General features: G+C 48.1%; 1 protein-coding gene and 1 long non-coding RNA gene across 3 annotated transcripts in view; one reads left to right on the top strand and one right to left on the bottom strand.

The window, feature by feature from the left end:
• Window positions 1–208: 208 nt before the first annotated feature.
• Window positions 209–16484, top strand: part of LIN28B (lin-28 homolog B) — a 105091-nt gene continuing 88815 nt past the window's right edge. For both annotated transcript variants that reach the window (XM_055714648.1, XM_055714647.1), the window contains exons 1-2: window positions 209–588; window positions 10983–11031. In XM_055714648.1, the coding sequence (XP_055570623.1) occupies window positions 10998–11031 (34 nt within the window). In that variant the 5' untranslated portion in view covers window positions 209–588; window positions 10983–10997. The remainder of the gene's footprint in view (window positions 589–10982; window positions 11032–16484) is intronic.
• On the bottom strand, window positions 10386–14506 carry LOC129736387 (uncharacterized). Its single transcript, XR_008732899.1, has 2 exons — window positions 13459–14506; window positions 10386–11130 (listed from the first exon to the last, which is right to left on the bottom strand). It is a non-coding gene; the product is annotated as an uncharacterized LOC129736387 (long non-coding RNA).

Here is a 16484-nt window from a genome sequence, read left to right as displayed (position 1 = left end):
GGGCGGGGAACCCTCGACCCCTCCGAGCGCAGGCCGAGGGGCGGTGAGCTGACCCGGGCCCACGCGGTGCTGCCACGCGCGAAGGGGGCGGGGGGGGGGGGGCGGGGCGGGAGGAGGCGGACGGCGCGGGAGGGCGGCGCGGGCAGGGCTGCGCGCGGGCGCCGGGGCGCGGCGGGCGGCTCCCGTTGGGCGCGGGCGGCCCCGCCTCGCCCCGCCCCGCCCGCCGGCTCGCGCTGCCCTCGAGCGCCCCCGCGCGCAGCCGCCGGGCGCCCGCCGGCCCGCCCGCCCGCCCGCGGGGAGGGCGGCGGGCAGGTGCGCGGCGGCTGCGGCGTGAGCCAGCGTTGGGGCCGCGTCTGCCCGCCACCGCCGCCCCTCCTCGCCGGCTACCGCCGCCTTCCCGGCGTGAGCACCGGTTCCCTCCTGCCGCAGCGCCTCGCTCTCTCCTCCTCCTCCGCGCGGCTCGGGAGAAGGCAAAGCCCCCAGGGGTGCCCGTCGGTGGGTGCGTGCCCCCAGCCCCCGCGCTCGCCTCCCCACCGCGGCAGCCGCAGGCGCAGCCCCGCTTAGCCCGGCCACCATGGCGTGCGGGAGGTAAGCGAGCTCCCTTCACCTCTCCTTCGCGGCGCGGCCGCCGCCGGGTCTCGCCCTCCCGCCGGCGCCGCACCTGCCGGGGCGTGCGCGGGTCCGCCTCCCGCCGGCCGCGGGCGGCTGCAGGGAGGGGGCGGCCGGCGGGTTTTCCCGATCCCGGAGGAAAAGTTGCGCCGGGCGGAGGCGAAGTGGCCCCGCATTGTTGTGCTGGGGCGCTGGTGCTTCCCTGCGGGCGGCGTGGCGGGTGTACTTCCGGGTTCGCACCTTTTTTCCCTTCGCCGCCGCCTGCCGCTGCCCTCGAGCGGAGCCGGAGCCGCCACTGCCGGCTGGCTGCCGGTAGCCGAGCCGCGGCTCCCCCTCCAGGCCGGGGGGAAGGGGGTGCCGGGCCGCTCCGCACGTCAAACGCGAACGACGACAGCGGTCGTAGTAGGGGAAGGGTGGGGGGACCGAGCCTGCCCCCGCCGCCGAGCGGGGCGCGGGGCGCAGCGCCCCGCCGAGAGACGCCAGCGCCGCCGCGGCGGCGGCCGGGGCCGAGTTAACGGCCGGGCAGCGGCCGCGGGGATGGTGCGGCAGCCCGACGCCAGGGGGCGGCCCGCGCCCCGCCGCCGGATGGCGGTGACCGCCCGGCGAGCCGCCGCGGCCGGTGGAGGGGGGGGCGGGCGGGGAGCGGCGCGGGGCGGCCGGGGCCCGGCGGCCGGGGCGGAAGGGGAGGCCGGGGAGAAGAGTGGACGGACGGCGGCGCGGGACCCGCCGGGCGGCGCGTCCGCCGTGAGGCGGCCGGGGAGCGGCGGATGGGGCCGCGGCGGCGCGCCCCGGAGGGCGCGGGGTTTGGCCGCCCTGTGGTAACTACCGCCGGGGCGGGCGGGGGCGAGGGGCCGGGGCGGGCGCCGCTGCCGGGTGTCACACGTAGCGCCGTGTGCGCGGTGCGGGGGGTTTAAACGTGAGTGGTGGCGGGGCCGCCATTTTGAATGGTTCCCTGCCGCGCCGCAGGGAGCGAGGGGTCGCAGCCGGCCGCTGCCCTCCCTCTGCGGCGGCCGCCCCACGGGGCTGCGGGGAGAGAGCCGAGCCGGGGCGGTGTGGAGGCGGCGGGGCCGCGTCCCCGCCGGCGGTGCCGCGGGCGGGCTTCCCAGGTAACGGTCACATGTAGCCTCACGGCCGGCTCTGAGGCGGAGTTGCCGGTGCCGACGGGACGCAGCGCGAAGGAGAAGAAATAAAACTGCAAGAAGTGCCTCCACAACGCCTTGTTTCTCCTTGTCTGGTTTCACGCCCGGGGGAGAGGCGGCGCAGTCGGTTGGGGCGGGGGCGGGGCGGGCTGCCGGCGGGCGGGCCGGGGCTGGACCACGCAACCCCGGTACCGGGCTGCGGCCGTTGGGCTGGGGCAGTCGCACAGTGAGGGTCAGCCAAACGGCCAGCAGATGAGTACATTAACCTAAAAATAACCACGCGGCAGCAGTGCACGTAAATGTTTTGCCCAGGCTATTATAAAATGCAAAATTCCTAAATAAACCTGAAAACTCTAGGTTGATTTTAAATCTTTTCGCTTTAACGTGAGGGAGTTGCCCGTTTTCATCTGATAAACATACTACCTGAAGAGATTTGATTAATTTACTTGTTTCTCTCTTGCCAATTGTTACCTTGTTAATGGTTGTGAGTAAATTATGTATGATGTCCTTACAGTGATGGGACGAAATAGTAGCACGCTCTACCCGTTTGTTTACAGGCTTCATGCTTTTTCCTTACATAACTGATCCTTCTGTTCTTCTTAAATAGGCCATACACAGGGCTGCTCTAGTGCCGTGTCCCCCGTGCCCCCCGCCCCATCTAATAGCCTGTGTTGGAATTTCACATCTTGCCTGGAAACACTACTTGTAATTGCAAGTATGGAGAAATTTCCTGTCATGAACAAGTCATCAGATACTAAAAAAACAATTGTAGTTAAATTTGGTTGTAGTTCATTTAAATACAGTTGTGTAGTTTTAGTGGTATCGGGATATAGTATTGTACTAAAATGCAGTAGGGTATGTTTACGCTTAGGCTGATACCTGTATGCTTTGCTTTACAAAACTACAAGTCATTTATTCTTAAAACACTGAAAAGCGTTAAAGCTTTAGAGGAGGCAGCACTGACAGGTTTGTTTGACAAACCATTTATAAGTTGTGCAACTGAGCTGTAGTTCTTTAAAGAACGATGATGGGCTTTTTTCCCCTTGGTGTAGAGTAGCAAGAGTCAATATTGAATTAAATTATGATCTTAATTATTAATACACCAGGATGCCAAGTTTCCTTTGCTGTAGTGAAACGAATGTAGTGATAAAAGTTGTGATGGTGGCTGATGTTTGTCCCGTGTAGTACTTACAAAAATGCAGCTGTAGTAAAAGCAGCCCATGGGGGTATGACAAAACCAGCTGTTGTCTGCTCTGTTTTAAAAACACATTCTGTAAAGGGTGCATGCTGCCATCTCGGTTTCGATAAAACTTTTTTTGGTTTTTTTGTTTAAATCTTGAAGTGTATTAGCTGGCATGTATTACAAATTTCAGGAGAAGAAAGATGGTAATAAATGAAGTAGGAAGCCCCAAACCCTCTCCCTCCTAGGCCTGAACGGCTGCTGCCTGAGCCAGTGCTAGGATGCAGTCACGAGCAGTGTTCCAGCTTGCACCCCCAAGCACAGAGGTCATTTTTAAAGCCCGAGTGGTTAAAGTACTTGTCCCTCCTCTTTTTCCTTTTTGTAACTCCGTGGCAGCGTTTTCTTTGAGCGACAGCTGACACCGCTGCTAAGACGGCGCGGCCGCTGCGCGGACAGGCGAGGCGCCCAGCGCCGCTCGGAGCCGGGCGCCGTGGCGGGAGGCAGTTTCCAAAGGAACCGTCCTGCCCTCAGGAAGGAGCCCGGGCGCGCTGCGCTGTCGGGCAGGCCGGTGGCCCGCCGGGCCAGGCGGGGCGAGGGCCGCCGGGGCGGGGCGGCGCTGCGCTGCGCTGCGCTGCGCGGCCGGGGGCGCTGGGGGCGGGCGGCAGCCCCTCCTCCCCGCCGCTGGCCGGGGTGCTGAATCCCGCCAGCCGTGTCGGGGCGGCCGCGGCCCCGGGACGGGTCGGGTGTCGCGGGCACGGCTGCGGGTGGTGCTTGCGCCTTTGTTCGTCTCGCGTGTTTTTGCACCGTTCGCAAGGGGTCACGGTAGGGAAATGCTCTCGCCAAAAGCTTTTATGTAACGCACCGTATCCCTCTGGTACTGAATGCTGGTCGCAAAATCAGTGACAGAAATACTACAGCGCTTTCTTCTTCAGAGAAAGAGCCCTTCCAGCAATAAAGGTTTTTTGTAAACAACTTGCGAAGCATAGTGTTACCTATGTAAAATGGAAGTGCAGCTGAAACCAGCAAGTGGGCAGGAACTTGCTATTTGCTATTTTTAACCACAGGTTCAGTTTATGAAAGGGCGTGCTGAAAGCTAGTATCAAAACAGCATGTCATTGGGGAGAACAAAATAAACCACTCTTGGTATGGGGAAGGTTCAAGAAAAAACAAGTATCTATTAGCAGCAATACAAACACAGACATGAGCTTTTTTCTGTCTTCCTCTCTTTAATAAAAGACGGTTAAATCTCGGAAGGCATGCAATCTAGAAGGTTTTTTTCCCTAAGTTCACTTTAACGTGCTTCAGCATCTCTAGTATGTTTAAAAAAAGAAAAAGCCTTCTTTCCACCACAGAGACAAGTGTTCATTTTCTGTAATTGCACACTGGGCGTTTCAAATGCAGTTGCACAATGAAAAGCAAATACGCTACTCTGGTTTGATGTGTAGAGGCTAAAAAAAGACAAAAACAACCTGATGTGGTTTATACAGGAGAATAATAATTTTAAAAATATACAGGCATTTTCATATTCTACTTCTAAAAATAGAATGAACTGATATGCAGTGTCTTCAAATTAAAGGTCAGAGGTGAGAAACAGGGACAAAGGTCATGCAGCTCATTTTCAAGCAATCAGTTTCTAGTTTTTTCATGGTTGAACAAAAGCTTAATTATACAGAAAAGCGAGGAGTGTAATATTTAACTAGTCAATTTTAACAGAGAAATAGAGGTAGTTTTACACAGTTACTTTCTTGAATGTGGCTGTAATATGGAATTATTTATACTACTGATAAAAATAAATCTAAATTTAAACATTTAAATACATTTCTTAATTTAACATTTAATAATTACAATCTACAATCAAATTCAGTATTTGTAATTGAGAAATAAGGGAAGAGTGTATAGCCATTTTTCTGCTTTTTCAGTGGTCTTAGAATAGACCTTTTTTTTCTCCTGATGATACATACTGTGACTTTATAAAGTTAAATTGCAGGTCCATGCATTTTGGCATTCGTGCGCATACTTGTTATTTGTAGCAAAGCCCTCCCCTTCCCAAAAATCCTGCTTCCAGTCTGCAGCATTCTCTGTGTCGCTCTGCAGTAACCTAAAAACGGACTGTGTAATTAGTACATGTATGCAATTATGATTTTATTATATGCATTGTAGTTATTGTCTCGGTAATTAAGATTCAGGGTTCTTAACAATTTGAAGGGATTGTTTCAATTTTTATGTTAATATCACATTTGCACTAAACATGTTTTCATAAATATTCTAAAGGTATGTAATAAATATACTTACTATACGTAATATTTGGTGTATATTTGGATCACATGCAGTATTGCAACACCTAAGGATAATACCCACAAATTACACTGTTAAAATTTGTAGTCACTAGTACTTTTCTAATGCATAGTAGGATTTTGCTTTTCTTTCAGATGCTGTGTCCCCTGTACCTACTTCAAATATTGATGTGTGCACTGATTTTCAAGATTTTCATCTTTGATTTTAGAGACTGTGGAATTTTAGTTGTATATCACTGATGTTCCTGTGGGCTTTTTTCTGATTTGAATTCATGATGTGTCTGCACAAAAGTTCATTAAAAATGACCATTGCATTACTTTATTTGTTCAGTTGTGTTAAACAGTGACTCACACTGTTAGAAGGTATGACATACAGGACTGCTGTCCACTCCAGTTAAAATGAGAAAAATGTCACACACCCTGCACTATCCATACATCTAAGAAAGTGAATATTGGTGTTTAAAATGCAGACAGTCATGTGTTGTTTTATTTTTATAACCTTTGGTTAAGTTGTTTTAATCCACTATATCCGTAGCAGTATTTGGTGAGCATGTTATGAAATACACGTGATTTTTAAAAATTCCATCTTTATCAACACTCTCAAGTAATAATTCAGTGATTAAAAAAAACCCAACAACAAAAACCAAGAAAGAAGATTCTGTGTTATGTAGGTAAACGGCATGTACAAATAAAACAAAAATTCTGTGCAAAGGAAGGGATATGTGAAAGATATATAAATTCCATGAAAACAAGTATTAAAGTAAAACTTCTCAGAAAGGAGGTCTGAACAAACCATACTAAATTTGTTATAAAAACAAATAAAAATCTATAGAATATATTTTAAAAAACCAAACTTCTTATAGTGCTATCACTTTTGAGGGGGTGATGTTAAAGTCTTAATTGGTTAGAGTATTTTTATAACTTAAAAGTTATAAGTTATACCATTTGTTTATAGAACAGATTTAATTTTGGTTTGATAATAGTTTTGCAAGAGGAAAAAGCATGTACAGTTCTGGATTGAAAATGTAACATCTCTCCATTGAATGTGAACAATACATGTTCAATTTAGTGTAATCAGGGAGAATGAAAAAAATGCATTTTTCTTTAAACTAAAAACTTAAACATTGAACTCACCTTGTTGCCATAATGTTTTTTTCTTTAATTTGAGTTTTAACATGTTTCTTTTTGGGGCTTAATTTGGTGGTGTTTTGTTTGCAAATAGTTTTCAAGTGGGGAAATAAAGTGTTTCTCCCCCCACCCTCCAGTTTCTCATAGAACTAAGTAAGTACAAAATAAACCAGTCATCAAGCTCTGAAAAAAATGTTGATCTGAGAATTGTGGCTTTTAAAGGTTTTTGCCTTACAAAGTGCTGATACTGATCAATTTTAAAAATACAAAGAAAAATCTGATTGTAAACAGATGTAATAAGATCGCAAGGTAATTTTCTCATGGTTTCATTTGCTGTAAAGTAAATCAATATATGTCAATTTAAATATACCCACGCTGACAGTAAACTGGGAACGAAATTCTTTAAAAATGAAGGAAGTAGAAAACCAGTAGTAGTAGAGGGTGGTGTGTTTTATTTTTAAATGGTGTATTTAAAAAAACCTTACGTTTGAATCTTACAAAATATTGTTTGAAACATACTTTACATTGCTTTTTATTAGTTGTCATAGTTGCTTGATATATCTACATTCAAATGCAGACTGTATGAAATCGCAGATTATACCAAATACACCAAATGTGAGAATTGTGTATACCTCTTTTGAATCTGTAAAGCAAAAATAATCTTGTTCAGCGTGTTCCTTTAGTACATATTAAAATTTTAGTATATATTATTAAAATTTTAACCTGAATACTGAATAGTTTTTAATCCTAAAATAATTGTCAATACTAATATAATAATATAATTTAATTTTGAGAAACTTTGATCCTATTACTTGGGAGGCTTTCGTTGGCTCGGCTTTCGTTGGCTCCAATTACGATACAGTGGGTTTTATTACTCCTTTTCATAGCCCAAAAGAATCAGATTTGTGACAATAGTGGAAGCACATTTTACCTTTCTCTGTTCCTGTTCTCACTGTAGTCAAATGACATTCTTACGAGTAGTTAAAAGGTGCATAACTGGATGCTTGATCTTCAAAAATGTTTACTTCATTTCTTAAAAACTAAGGTATGCTTAGCCTCTTTTTATATCTGAGAAAAGCATACCTGGACTGTGGCAAAGCTACTTTATTTACTTCCAAATGTAATTACCCTCCTTCAGACCAATGACAAGACTGGGTGACATTTGTAAAGAAAGACTAAATTTTAATCTGCTAGTTGTTTAATTAATTTTTGTGAATCAGCATTTTTTTAATGTTTTGGCATCTCACACATGCTTGCTTTTATCTTCACTTGCTAGAAAAATACTGTAATAGTGTAAGAAGAAAAGTATGGAAGAAAAGCAAAAAAGATTATGGCTAGACTAAGAATAAAATTGTGAGAGCTTTCAAATATTCCCCCCCTCCCCAGTAATTTAATAAGGACATTGACATCTGAGTGTACATTTTCAGGAAATATTGTTATTTGTTCATTGCAAAGTAACTATATTTTACTGAATAAAACAGAAAGGAAAAGAGTTAAAACAACGAAAACGGCTCAGGAGGAAATTCATTATTTAGAATTGTACATTAAGGAATCCATGTACATACTTGTTAAAACAAGTTAATTCAGAGTATAAGACAACACTTTTTTGTGATGTTTGAAATCAAAATACTGTGTGCATAGTGCTTCTACCAGCAGTCAAGAACTGTGAACAAGAATAAAGTGTTAGTTAATTTTTACTGACTGGTTCAAAAGATAGCAAAGTTCGTTAGTTACTAAATGTGTTTCCTAAGTTAATATATCTGATGAGTGTGTGTGTGTGTGTGTGTGTATATATATATTTTAAAAGCTGATGTTTAGTGCTCTTTCTATGCTTGGGTTCTATATATAAAGTCTTAACACTTCGTATATACTTTGCAGTATTCATCCATTTTAGTCTTTACTCTTGATGAGTTTACTAAAGGAGCTCCTTTAATGTTGGAAAGGTTTTCCCCTATTCCTTTGCATCACTGTCATATTTGTTTGTTAAAAAATAAACTATTGGTGGGTTTTGTTTTCTAGTTCTTCTGCACTCTGGTTGTACTTACAGTGTCGAGCATTTAAAAAAATACTGCTGGCTTTATTCTGTGGAAGAAATCAGTCATTTGACTACCACTGATTGTGTAAGAAACAGGTTTAACATCAGAGTTTTTCTTTTCAACTTATTTTTGGAGGAAAGCATATAACATTGAAATCGGGTAACTATGTATGTATGCTTTACTTTCATCCAAGCAAATGTTTTTGAATCTTTTGGCAGCAAACTTGCTTAAGCTAATGAATTCAAAACAATGCTTATCAAAGATAATACGTTTATTTTTAAATAGGTATAAACTTACTAGTATTTTCCACCGACCAGTAAGTTGTCAAAAAACAAACTAAATAAGCTGTTAAGTTAAATTGTAGAATGTGCTACCTGTAAGGAAAGGTGGGTTTACCTTTGTTGGATGTCTGTTGGTGTGTTTTTAACTGATACTACTCTTTTCATTGTATTTCCTATCCTGCAATAATTCCATATGGTGTTCTGTTGCATTATTTTTTGTCTACTGTTACAGTATCCTTCCACGTGCTGTGAATGCATAGTTAAAACAAGGATTGCTTTCAAAGCAAGTAACTTTCTCTCTAAAAACATCTTGCTGTCTAGTACATAATTCCTCAACAGCATTTATTTGGTTATTTGCAGTTAAAAAGGTCACTTAAATGCCAAGATAGTGTCAGAACTAAAATGCCAAAATATTTTTCTGTTCTGTATAGCATAAGGAGGCATAGGAGAGTTCACCATGAGCTATTTCGGAGCCCAAACTTGGTTCCATTTAAGTCAGGGACCGATTTCTTAATGGCTTTCAGTAGGATGCAGTAAAATACATGCCAGTTAATTTCACGGAATTGGAATGCCCAGGCTTTTGTACAGTTAACATCCCTTGTGCCAAGTTTTGTGTATTGTATTGGGAATTTTTATCGGAACTGCTTTATAAAAAAATCACATCTCCTTTTTTCTGCGTAATAACCTGATACATTTATGTGACACACTAAAATACATGATGCTTACAAATGTTATGAAATGGCAGTACTGGAAACAAGAGTAACTTGAACTTGTGCTGTTTCCTGCTACAATTTTTAAGAGCTTTACTTTTCCCCTTTGAGTCTCAACACCACTCCCCCAAATATTTATTTTTAATCCCTTCATAAACTGAAGCAGACTACGTGCCAAAGCGAAGAAAACAGATCCTTTACTCTATGCTTGCATATTTCATTATGTTGCATAAATAATGCAAGTAAATCCTTAAGACACAAAAGCCACATAGCCACAGGTTGGCAGAACAAAGCAGCAGACACTAGAGATTGGGCTTCAGTGCCTGAAGGTGTAAAAGCAGAGCTAAGTTTAATACAAGGGTGAAGTCTACACAGTTCCAGTGGAAAACTTAGTTACTACAAAAGAAGAGGAACTGAATCGGCTTGCCAGTGCTGTTGCACTGGAAAAGATTGTACCATCATCCCCTTTTCCAATCCCTGGTGTTGGAAATGGCTCAGGATAACTGACTGTAAGGGAAAAGAAGTTAGAGAAATTTGATTTTCATTTGTCTTGGGTCATTCTTCTGGCTTTGCTCACTCCTAGTGGAATATCCCATTTTTGAGTAAGATCAGGATAACTGAGGATGTGCTTTTAAACTGGAAAAAGACAAATCTCAGATTTCTCTAAAGGAGAAAAGAATGGGGCTTATGTCTAAACAGGACGATACTGAAATTCCTTGTTTGTTTTGGATGGGTTTTTGTTAAAGTAGATTATTCAAAAGACAGTGGACAGGCTTGTAGAAGGTGAGTTCATGCATGCTCCTATCTGTTCATCTTTAATAAACAAACTAGACAGCCTAAGTAACAAGCTTACTCCCAAAGCAAGGTCTTTTCCTTCATGCTTCCTGCCATTTGTGGTACTAATTTTCTGCATGATATTTTTATTGGCATTATGGAAAATTAGCCAGGCCTTGCTCAACTAGATCAAAAGTACACCTTTCACGTAGTTTCAATCAAGTTACACATCTGTATTTTTATGACTGATTTTATTCAGATAGAGACCTAGATTTTAATACTATTACATATTATGCTCTGTGGTTATGTAACTGGCATAATTGGAAGCATTTTTCTATTGATGATCATAAATTGGCATCGAGTTACAATTTTGACGATGAAAGAGTCCCAAAGAATTATTGTTTTCTTAAAGCATATACAAAGTATGACTGACTGTTTAATTTGTACAATTTAAGCGTAGTAAAGACAACTGACTAGTTCTTAGGTTACCTATTGCAATTAAATATTGATAAAGGAAACAAACACCTTCCAATATCCTGCAAATCTGTGTCTTTTCCCTCTGTTGTCATCACCTGTGTAGCTCCTTTATGGAGGCTTGGGAAAGAAAAAAATTAAACAGCAGCTGATTTTATCTTGTGCCTTGTTTATCTCATTGCGGTTCTGATGAGCTAGGTAAGTCTCAAACAGTTAATAAGTTTACAGGTCACTTCACAAAGTCAATGCCCTGGCATTTTATGGCCTTCTAATGAGCCATTAAACTGGAGAAGAGGTAATTAAATATGGTACTCAGGTACAGTGTACACAGTACTGACTCCAGCTCTCTGATTTTAGGTTCCTCAGAAGACGATGAGGTCATTCAAGAAGGTCTCCTCAGGCTCAGGTCAGTCTTCTCTAATAGCGTCTTACATGGCTGACTTTGTATCTCTAAAACTGAGGTACTGCAGCACTTGTGTCCCACTGACTCGGATGAACTTAATTCCTGGGGAGGGAGGGAGGAGAATCATTAATTTTGTGCACAAGCTTCAGAGTTCTTGTTTGATGCTGTTTGAGTGTTGTGCTTCTGTAAGACAAATAAACAATTATGTAAGGAAAGTTTTACAGCAGCCTAGGGTCAGATACATGTTTTAAGTTGTAGGAGCCCACAGGTCTGTGAGAGGGCGGCCGGGCCACCGCCACCGCACACAGACCCTGGCCACTCACTAGAATTTAACTCCTCGAGTTACTTCCATGCCGCTGTCAGGTTACAGCGCCGGCCGGGCTCACCGCCACGCCGTGCCTCTAGCGCAGCGCAGCCGGCGGCGGTGCTCGCCCGTCCCGCTCCCGCGGCGGCCCCTCCCGGGTGCCCGCCCGCGGCGACGCATGCGCGGGGCGGCGGGCAGGGGTGCGGGGCTCCCCCGCGGCGCTGCGTGACCGACGGGGTGGGGGCGGAGGCCGCTCTCGCTGCGCTACGCGCCGGGCGCTCGCCCCGGGCACGCCGGGCAGCCACCCCGGCCCGGCTCCCGCACAGCGGGGTGCGCCCCTTGCGGCGGTGGGTAGCCCGGGGCTGGCGCTGGCAGGGGCTCGGTTTACCTGCGTGCTGGGGCCGCGGGAGCGCCCCGTGTCACTGCCGAGCCGGCGCAGGCTGCCAGGCGGCGGGCGAGAGCACCCGGGCGGTTGCCCGGCGGGGAGGAGGGGCGCCCCGCCGGGACGCGCACACCGAGGCGGGTGCGGCCGCGCCGGGTGAGGAGACGGGCTGGAGCCCGAGGCGCGGAAGCGCGCGCTCATCGTCCTGCGCTGGCACCGCGGCAGGTGAAGCGACGGGACCGGGCCGCTGGCCGCCGGCGCGGGTACGCCGGGCGGGCAGCGGCGTGCGTCCGGTCCCTCTGCAAGTGCCGGTCTTCCCGGACGGGTTTTAGCCCTGTCAGACGGGCTCCCACGACGACCGGCTAGAGCCTCCTTAAATCCGCCGGGGAAGCGGTCGCTATCAGTTGCAAATCCACAGCTGAGAGACTGTTAATGTACGTGAGACCACATCCTGCAGCAGAGCTTTCCGAGTGGGTGCCTCCCGCGTCCTGCCCACGGATCACGCGTGGGATCGGAGCAATTTCCTGCACTTTCTGAATCCCCCTCGCAACCCGCCGGTGCTGCCGGCTGGCGATCCGCGGCGGGCAGGGCGCACCGCGCAGCACGGCGGTGCGGCACCGACAGCCGCCGCGTTTCATTTCAACAGAGAATGTCAGTAAAGCGCGTGTTTGAAACTGCGCTCCAGCCGCTAATTAGAACAGCGGTGCCTGCAGGCTGCGGCGTGAGCCTTCGGCCAGGGCCGCCCCGGCTCCCTGAGGAAGGCGGAGGCGGGCTAGGCTGCGGGGAGCGTGCGCGCCCGCGGGGGTGTCCGCGGCTGGCGCCCACCTCAGGTGCAGCGGCTGAGGAGCGCCGGGGCAGCCGTTGGGGGCTCCCAAAGCCGTGCTCCGGGGGGCAGCCGGCGGGCGGGGGGAGGCGCCTGCCGCGCTCGAGCGGCGATTCCCGAAAGGAGCCGTCGTTCGTACGGGAGCGGTGCGAAGGCTCCGTTATAAACTGGGTAGCTTCGTGCCCCGCGGACGCACGTCGAGCAAACTCCGTCCTTCATCGTCCACAGCCATGGGAAGCGCGCAGCTAGGTCGGAGCTGTGTTTTGTTAAAAAGTTGTTTTTAAATAACAGTCCTGCGGGAATAACACCGCGGGCAGCAAGACCGGAGCAGGGGAAGGGGGAGAGCTGGGCGGTGGCCGGGCACGGCCGGCCTGCTCTCCGAAACGCGCGGGAAGGCATGTCGCCACCTCACCCGGTGGAAAGAAACCGCATTTTCTGGAAGTGTTAAACAAAAGCCCGAGGGCAAAGCGTGGCGCCGGGGCAGGGCTGCGGGGACAGACCCGCCGTCCCAACCGCCGCGCCCGCGGGCAGGCAGGGAACGCGGCCGCTGGGCCGAGCCCTCACGCCCGGCGGGCGCCCGTGTGTCGCCCTCCTCGGCGCCCCGGCGGGCGACGAGCGATTGGAAGCGCCGCCGCCACCCCCGCCCCCCTCCGCCCCCGCCATCCCAGAGCGACACGGCCGCTGCCCAAAGCGAGAGCCCGCGGGCCGGTGGCAGCCCCCTCCCTCGGCCAAGCGCTTCGCGGCGGCGGAAAGGGAAGGCGGTTTTGGCGCCCAAACCCTAGGTGAGAGGGTTTTGGCGGGAAGAGCTTAGCACCGGCAGAGACCCTTGGCCTGAGGAAGCGGCCGGGAAGCCCCCTCCCTCCGCGCTGGGAAGAGCCGGTTTCGATAGAAACCGCGTAGGAAGCACGACGGGCGCCTTACCCGGGCACGGCGGCGGGAGCGGCGCGCGTGGGCTGGCGCTGTCGTGCGTGGGGCGGCGGCCGCGGCGCAGAGCGAGCGGCCCCGGCAAGTGAAGAAGAGGGGGCAGGGGCTCGCCGGCGCCTTTCCTGCTTTTCCTGCCTGCCCGTCGGCGAGAAATGTTGGCTGTGCTTTGAAATGGGAAGTCGCGGCAGCACCCCGAGCTCTGCTTTCAAGTGTAAAACGCGTTTTGTTTCAAATGCACGCGGGTCGGGCGTTTGTTTGGTGGTTGGTCGGGTTTTTGGGGTTTTTTTTTTCTTTGTTTTGTTTTTTGGAGGTGGGGTCCTTCTTTGTTTTGGGGCATAGAAGAAACTAGAGTTAGGACTGTAAAAGTTTTAGGAAGTTGACAAATTGGAAATCCAACACCACTGGTTTTGGTTACAGTTTCAAGTGAGCTCTTGCTGTGCATTAGGAAGCTGCAGCATCGTCTTCCTAATGGCTTTACCAAAATTAGCATCAATCTAGCGAAATGTAAGGCTAGAAATACACTTTTTAATATGAGAACTGTATTACCATAAAACTAATTTTTCCACAAAACTGGCTTGTTCTGTAGGGCTTTTTCCCCCTTTATCCTCTTGGCTTTTCCCCTCCCCCCGATTCTTTGCGAATGAATTTTGGAAGGGTATTAGTGGGTTGGGTTCTTTTTTTTTTTCTTTCTTTATTTTTCTTTTTTTTTTTTTTTTTTTTTTTTTTTTCCCGGAGAGTTCCCAGCTGGCAGCAGCTCTCTACCTTCCACAAAACTTGAAAGGCTGATGTCCCTTGCAGGAAATGAATGAGTCGATAACATCTGACACCAGTGACCAGTCCAGTGACCCCAACCTTAATTCCACTAATACTGGAGGCCTGAAAATCTCAGTAAAGACCCTTTGCAAATCCCCCCCGCTCCATTTTACAAAATCTGCATTTATTTTGCAATGTAAGAAATACTTTGCGACAAATATCTTTACTTTATTGAGGTGGTTTTGTAGCCTTTCATTTATTCATGGAAGAACGTATTATGCTGAATTTTCTTTTAACTTCATTTAAAAAAACTTAATTTAATTTTAATTTCAATTCGCTAACAAGACTTTTTGTCCATTAAGGAACTCGGTCAACTCGTTTGTGTCTGTTTAACCAATATTCTAGCTTCTAAGGAATTTTTATACCAAACGTCGGTAAAATAAATCAAGCTGAAAAAATAAAGACTTTTAAAACGGTGTTAAACAGATACTTTCTGTCTTTTCGAAGGGAGGGGCAGAGAGAGTATTTTATAAACGTGCCTTTCTACAAGAAATGTAGTCTTGGGCACTTCAAGTAAGTGGTTTAAGCTTTTTTTTTTTTTTTTCTTCCGGTAACCTTCATTTCTTGTTCATACTAGAGTTTACGTGTGTTAAAATCTCGTACATTTATTATATATTAGATATCGTCCCGGTCATAAGATCCAAGCATATAAAATTACTACTGATTTAATATTGTAAAATAATCGGTATTGCAAAGGGGGAAGGGAGGTTACGAGCAAAAAGAAGTGGTATGTTGCACGAACGAGTAAGGCAGGTCAGTGTAGGAAGTCGACCTCCACTGTTGAAATAACCTATAGGAAATTTACGGTTGAAGACTGCAAAGGAATTTCAGGATTTAAAGCTTCTGCTCCACTTGCCAGGCTGCTTGTATGAGTACACTTTTGCCCACCCTCGCTTCTTTCTAGCAAACGATCAAACCGAGCACCTTGGTATTTCACACAGAAGTGAGGCGCTAGCAGGGGAATTTACGCTTTCCTGAAAGGCAACAAAAGGAGTAAACAGGCCCATGGGGGCAAAGGCGTCCCCCTTAATTGGGCAGACTGATCGACGCCACTTCCCAAGCAACAGCAAGTGCTTTGCAAATGCATAAACCCCTTGTATTCAGGTTCTGCACGGATCGGTTTGTGGCTTTGGCTTTTGTTTGTGTGTGTCCTTGGGATAAGAGAGGATGCTGGGGGAGGGGAGGATGGAGGGTTAATAAGAAAGTAATTGAGCCCAGGTTTTAACAAGGTATAGGCAACGTTTAAAGGTTATACAATACCGGGTGTAAAGCGAGGTTCTATGTGAGTAGGTGGTGGTGATGGAAGAGGCAAAATGTGATGTTTTCATACCTTTGTATGTGTCCTTGGGATCAGAGAGGATGCCAGGGCGGGGGTTGTTAGTAAGAAGGTAATTGAGCCCAGGTTTTAACAAGGTATAGGCAACGTTTAAAGGTTATACAATACTGGATGTAGAGCGATGTTCTGCGTGAGTAGGCGGTGGTGAGGACAGAAGAGGCAAAACGTGATGTTTTCATACCTTCGTCTGTACCTTTTCACCGCAGGAGACAGGAGAGATGGAAAATAAAACGGAATCTCACCTAACTTCCTAAAAATAATTTTTAAATAAGCGTTTGGCCGTAAGTACGGCGATAGCAAGGGCTCGGGAGCGGCTGGCAGCCGTGTACCTGCGGGAGCCGGAGTGAGCGCCGCTGTGCAGGGCTCGCTCGGGCCGTCACCGGGCCCGTTACACAGTGCACGGCGCTTGTTCCGAGTTGGATCCCCCCCGCTGGCAGCGAAGACTTAGAACAGCAGTCCCCGGTCAGCGTTATTCCTTCACTCTTTGTCTTCTTCCTTCGGCTTTTTTTTTTTTTTTTTTTTTTTCCGCCTTCCCCCTCTCTAGCAAATCCCCTTTCTCTGTCAGCCCTCCTCCCTCCACCTCTCCCTCCTGGGGAACAATCGCTGCTGATTGAGGTTCACTCCAATACTGGGCTTGAAAACTGGGCTCTTATTTAGGAAGTCATTAATCACATCCCCTCCCCCGGAAAGAGATGGCGGAGAAACCTGTGAAGTACAATTCCTCGCCCCATCCCCCTCCAGAAATGTTTTGAAACGCTAAACCCCCGCACATTCTGGGCCACATTAAGGTGATACCGCGTTTCCGGCGCGCTTTTAATTTGAATGCGAAATGGTTGTAGCGTGCGGCACACGCATGTACCGCGCACGCATGCAC

The sequence above is a fragment of the Falco cherrug genome, chromosome 6 (genome assembly GCF_023634085.1).
Source record: "Falco cherrug isolate bFalChe1 chromosome 6, bFalChe1.pri, whole genome shotgun sequence".
In the NCBI taxonomy this organism is placed as follows: domain Eukaryota; kingdom Metazoa; phylum Chordata; class Aves; order Falconiformes; family Falconidae; genus Falco; species Falco cherrug.
This window is presented reverse-complemented; position numbering and strand designations above follow the sequence as displayed.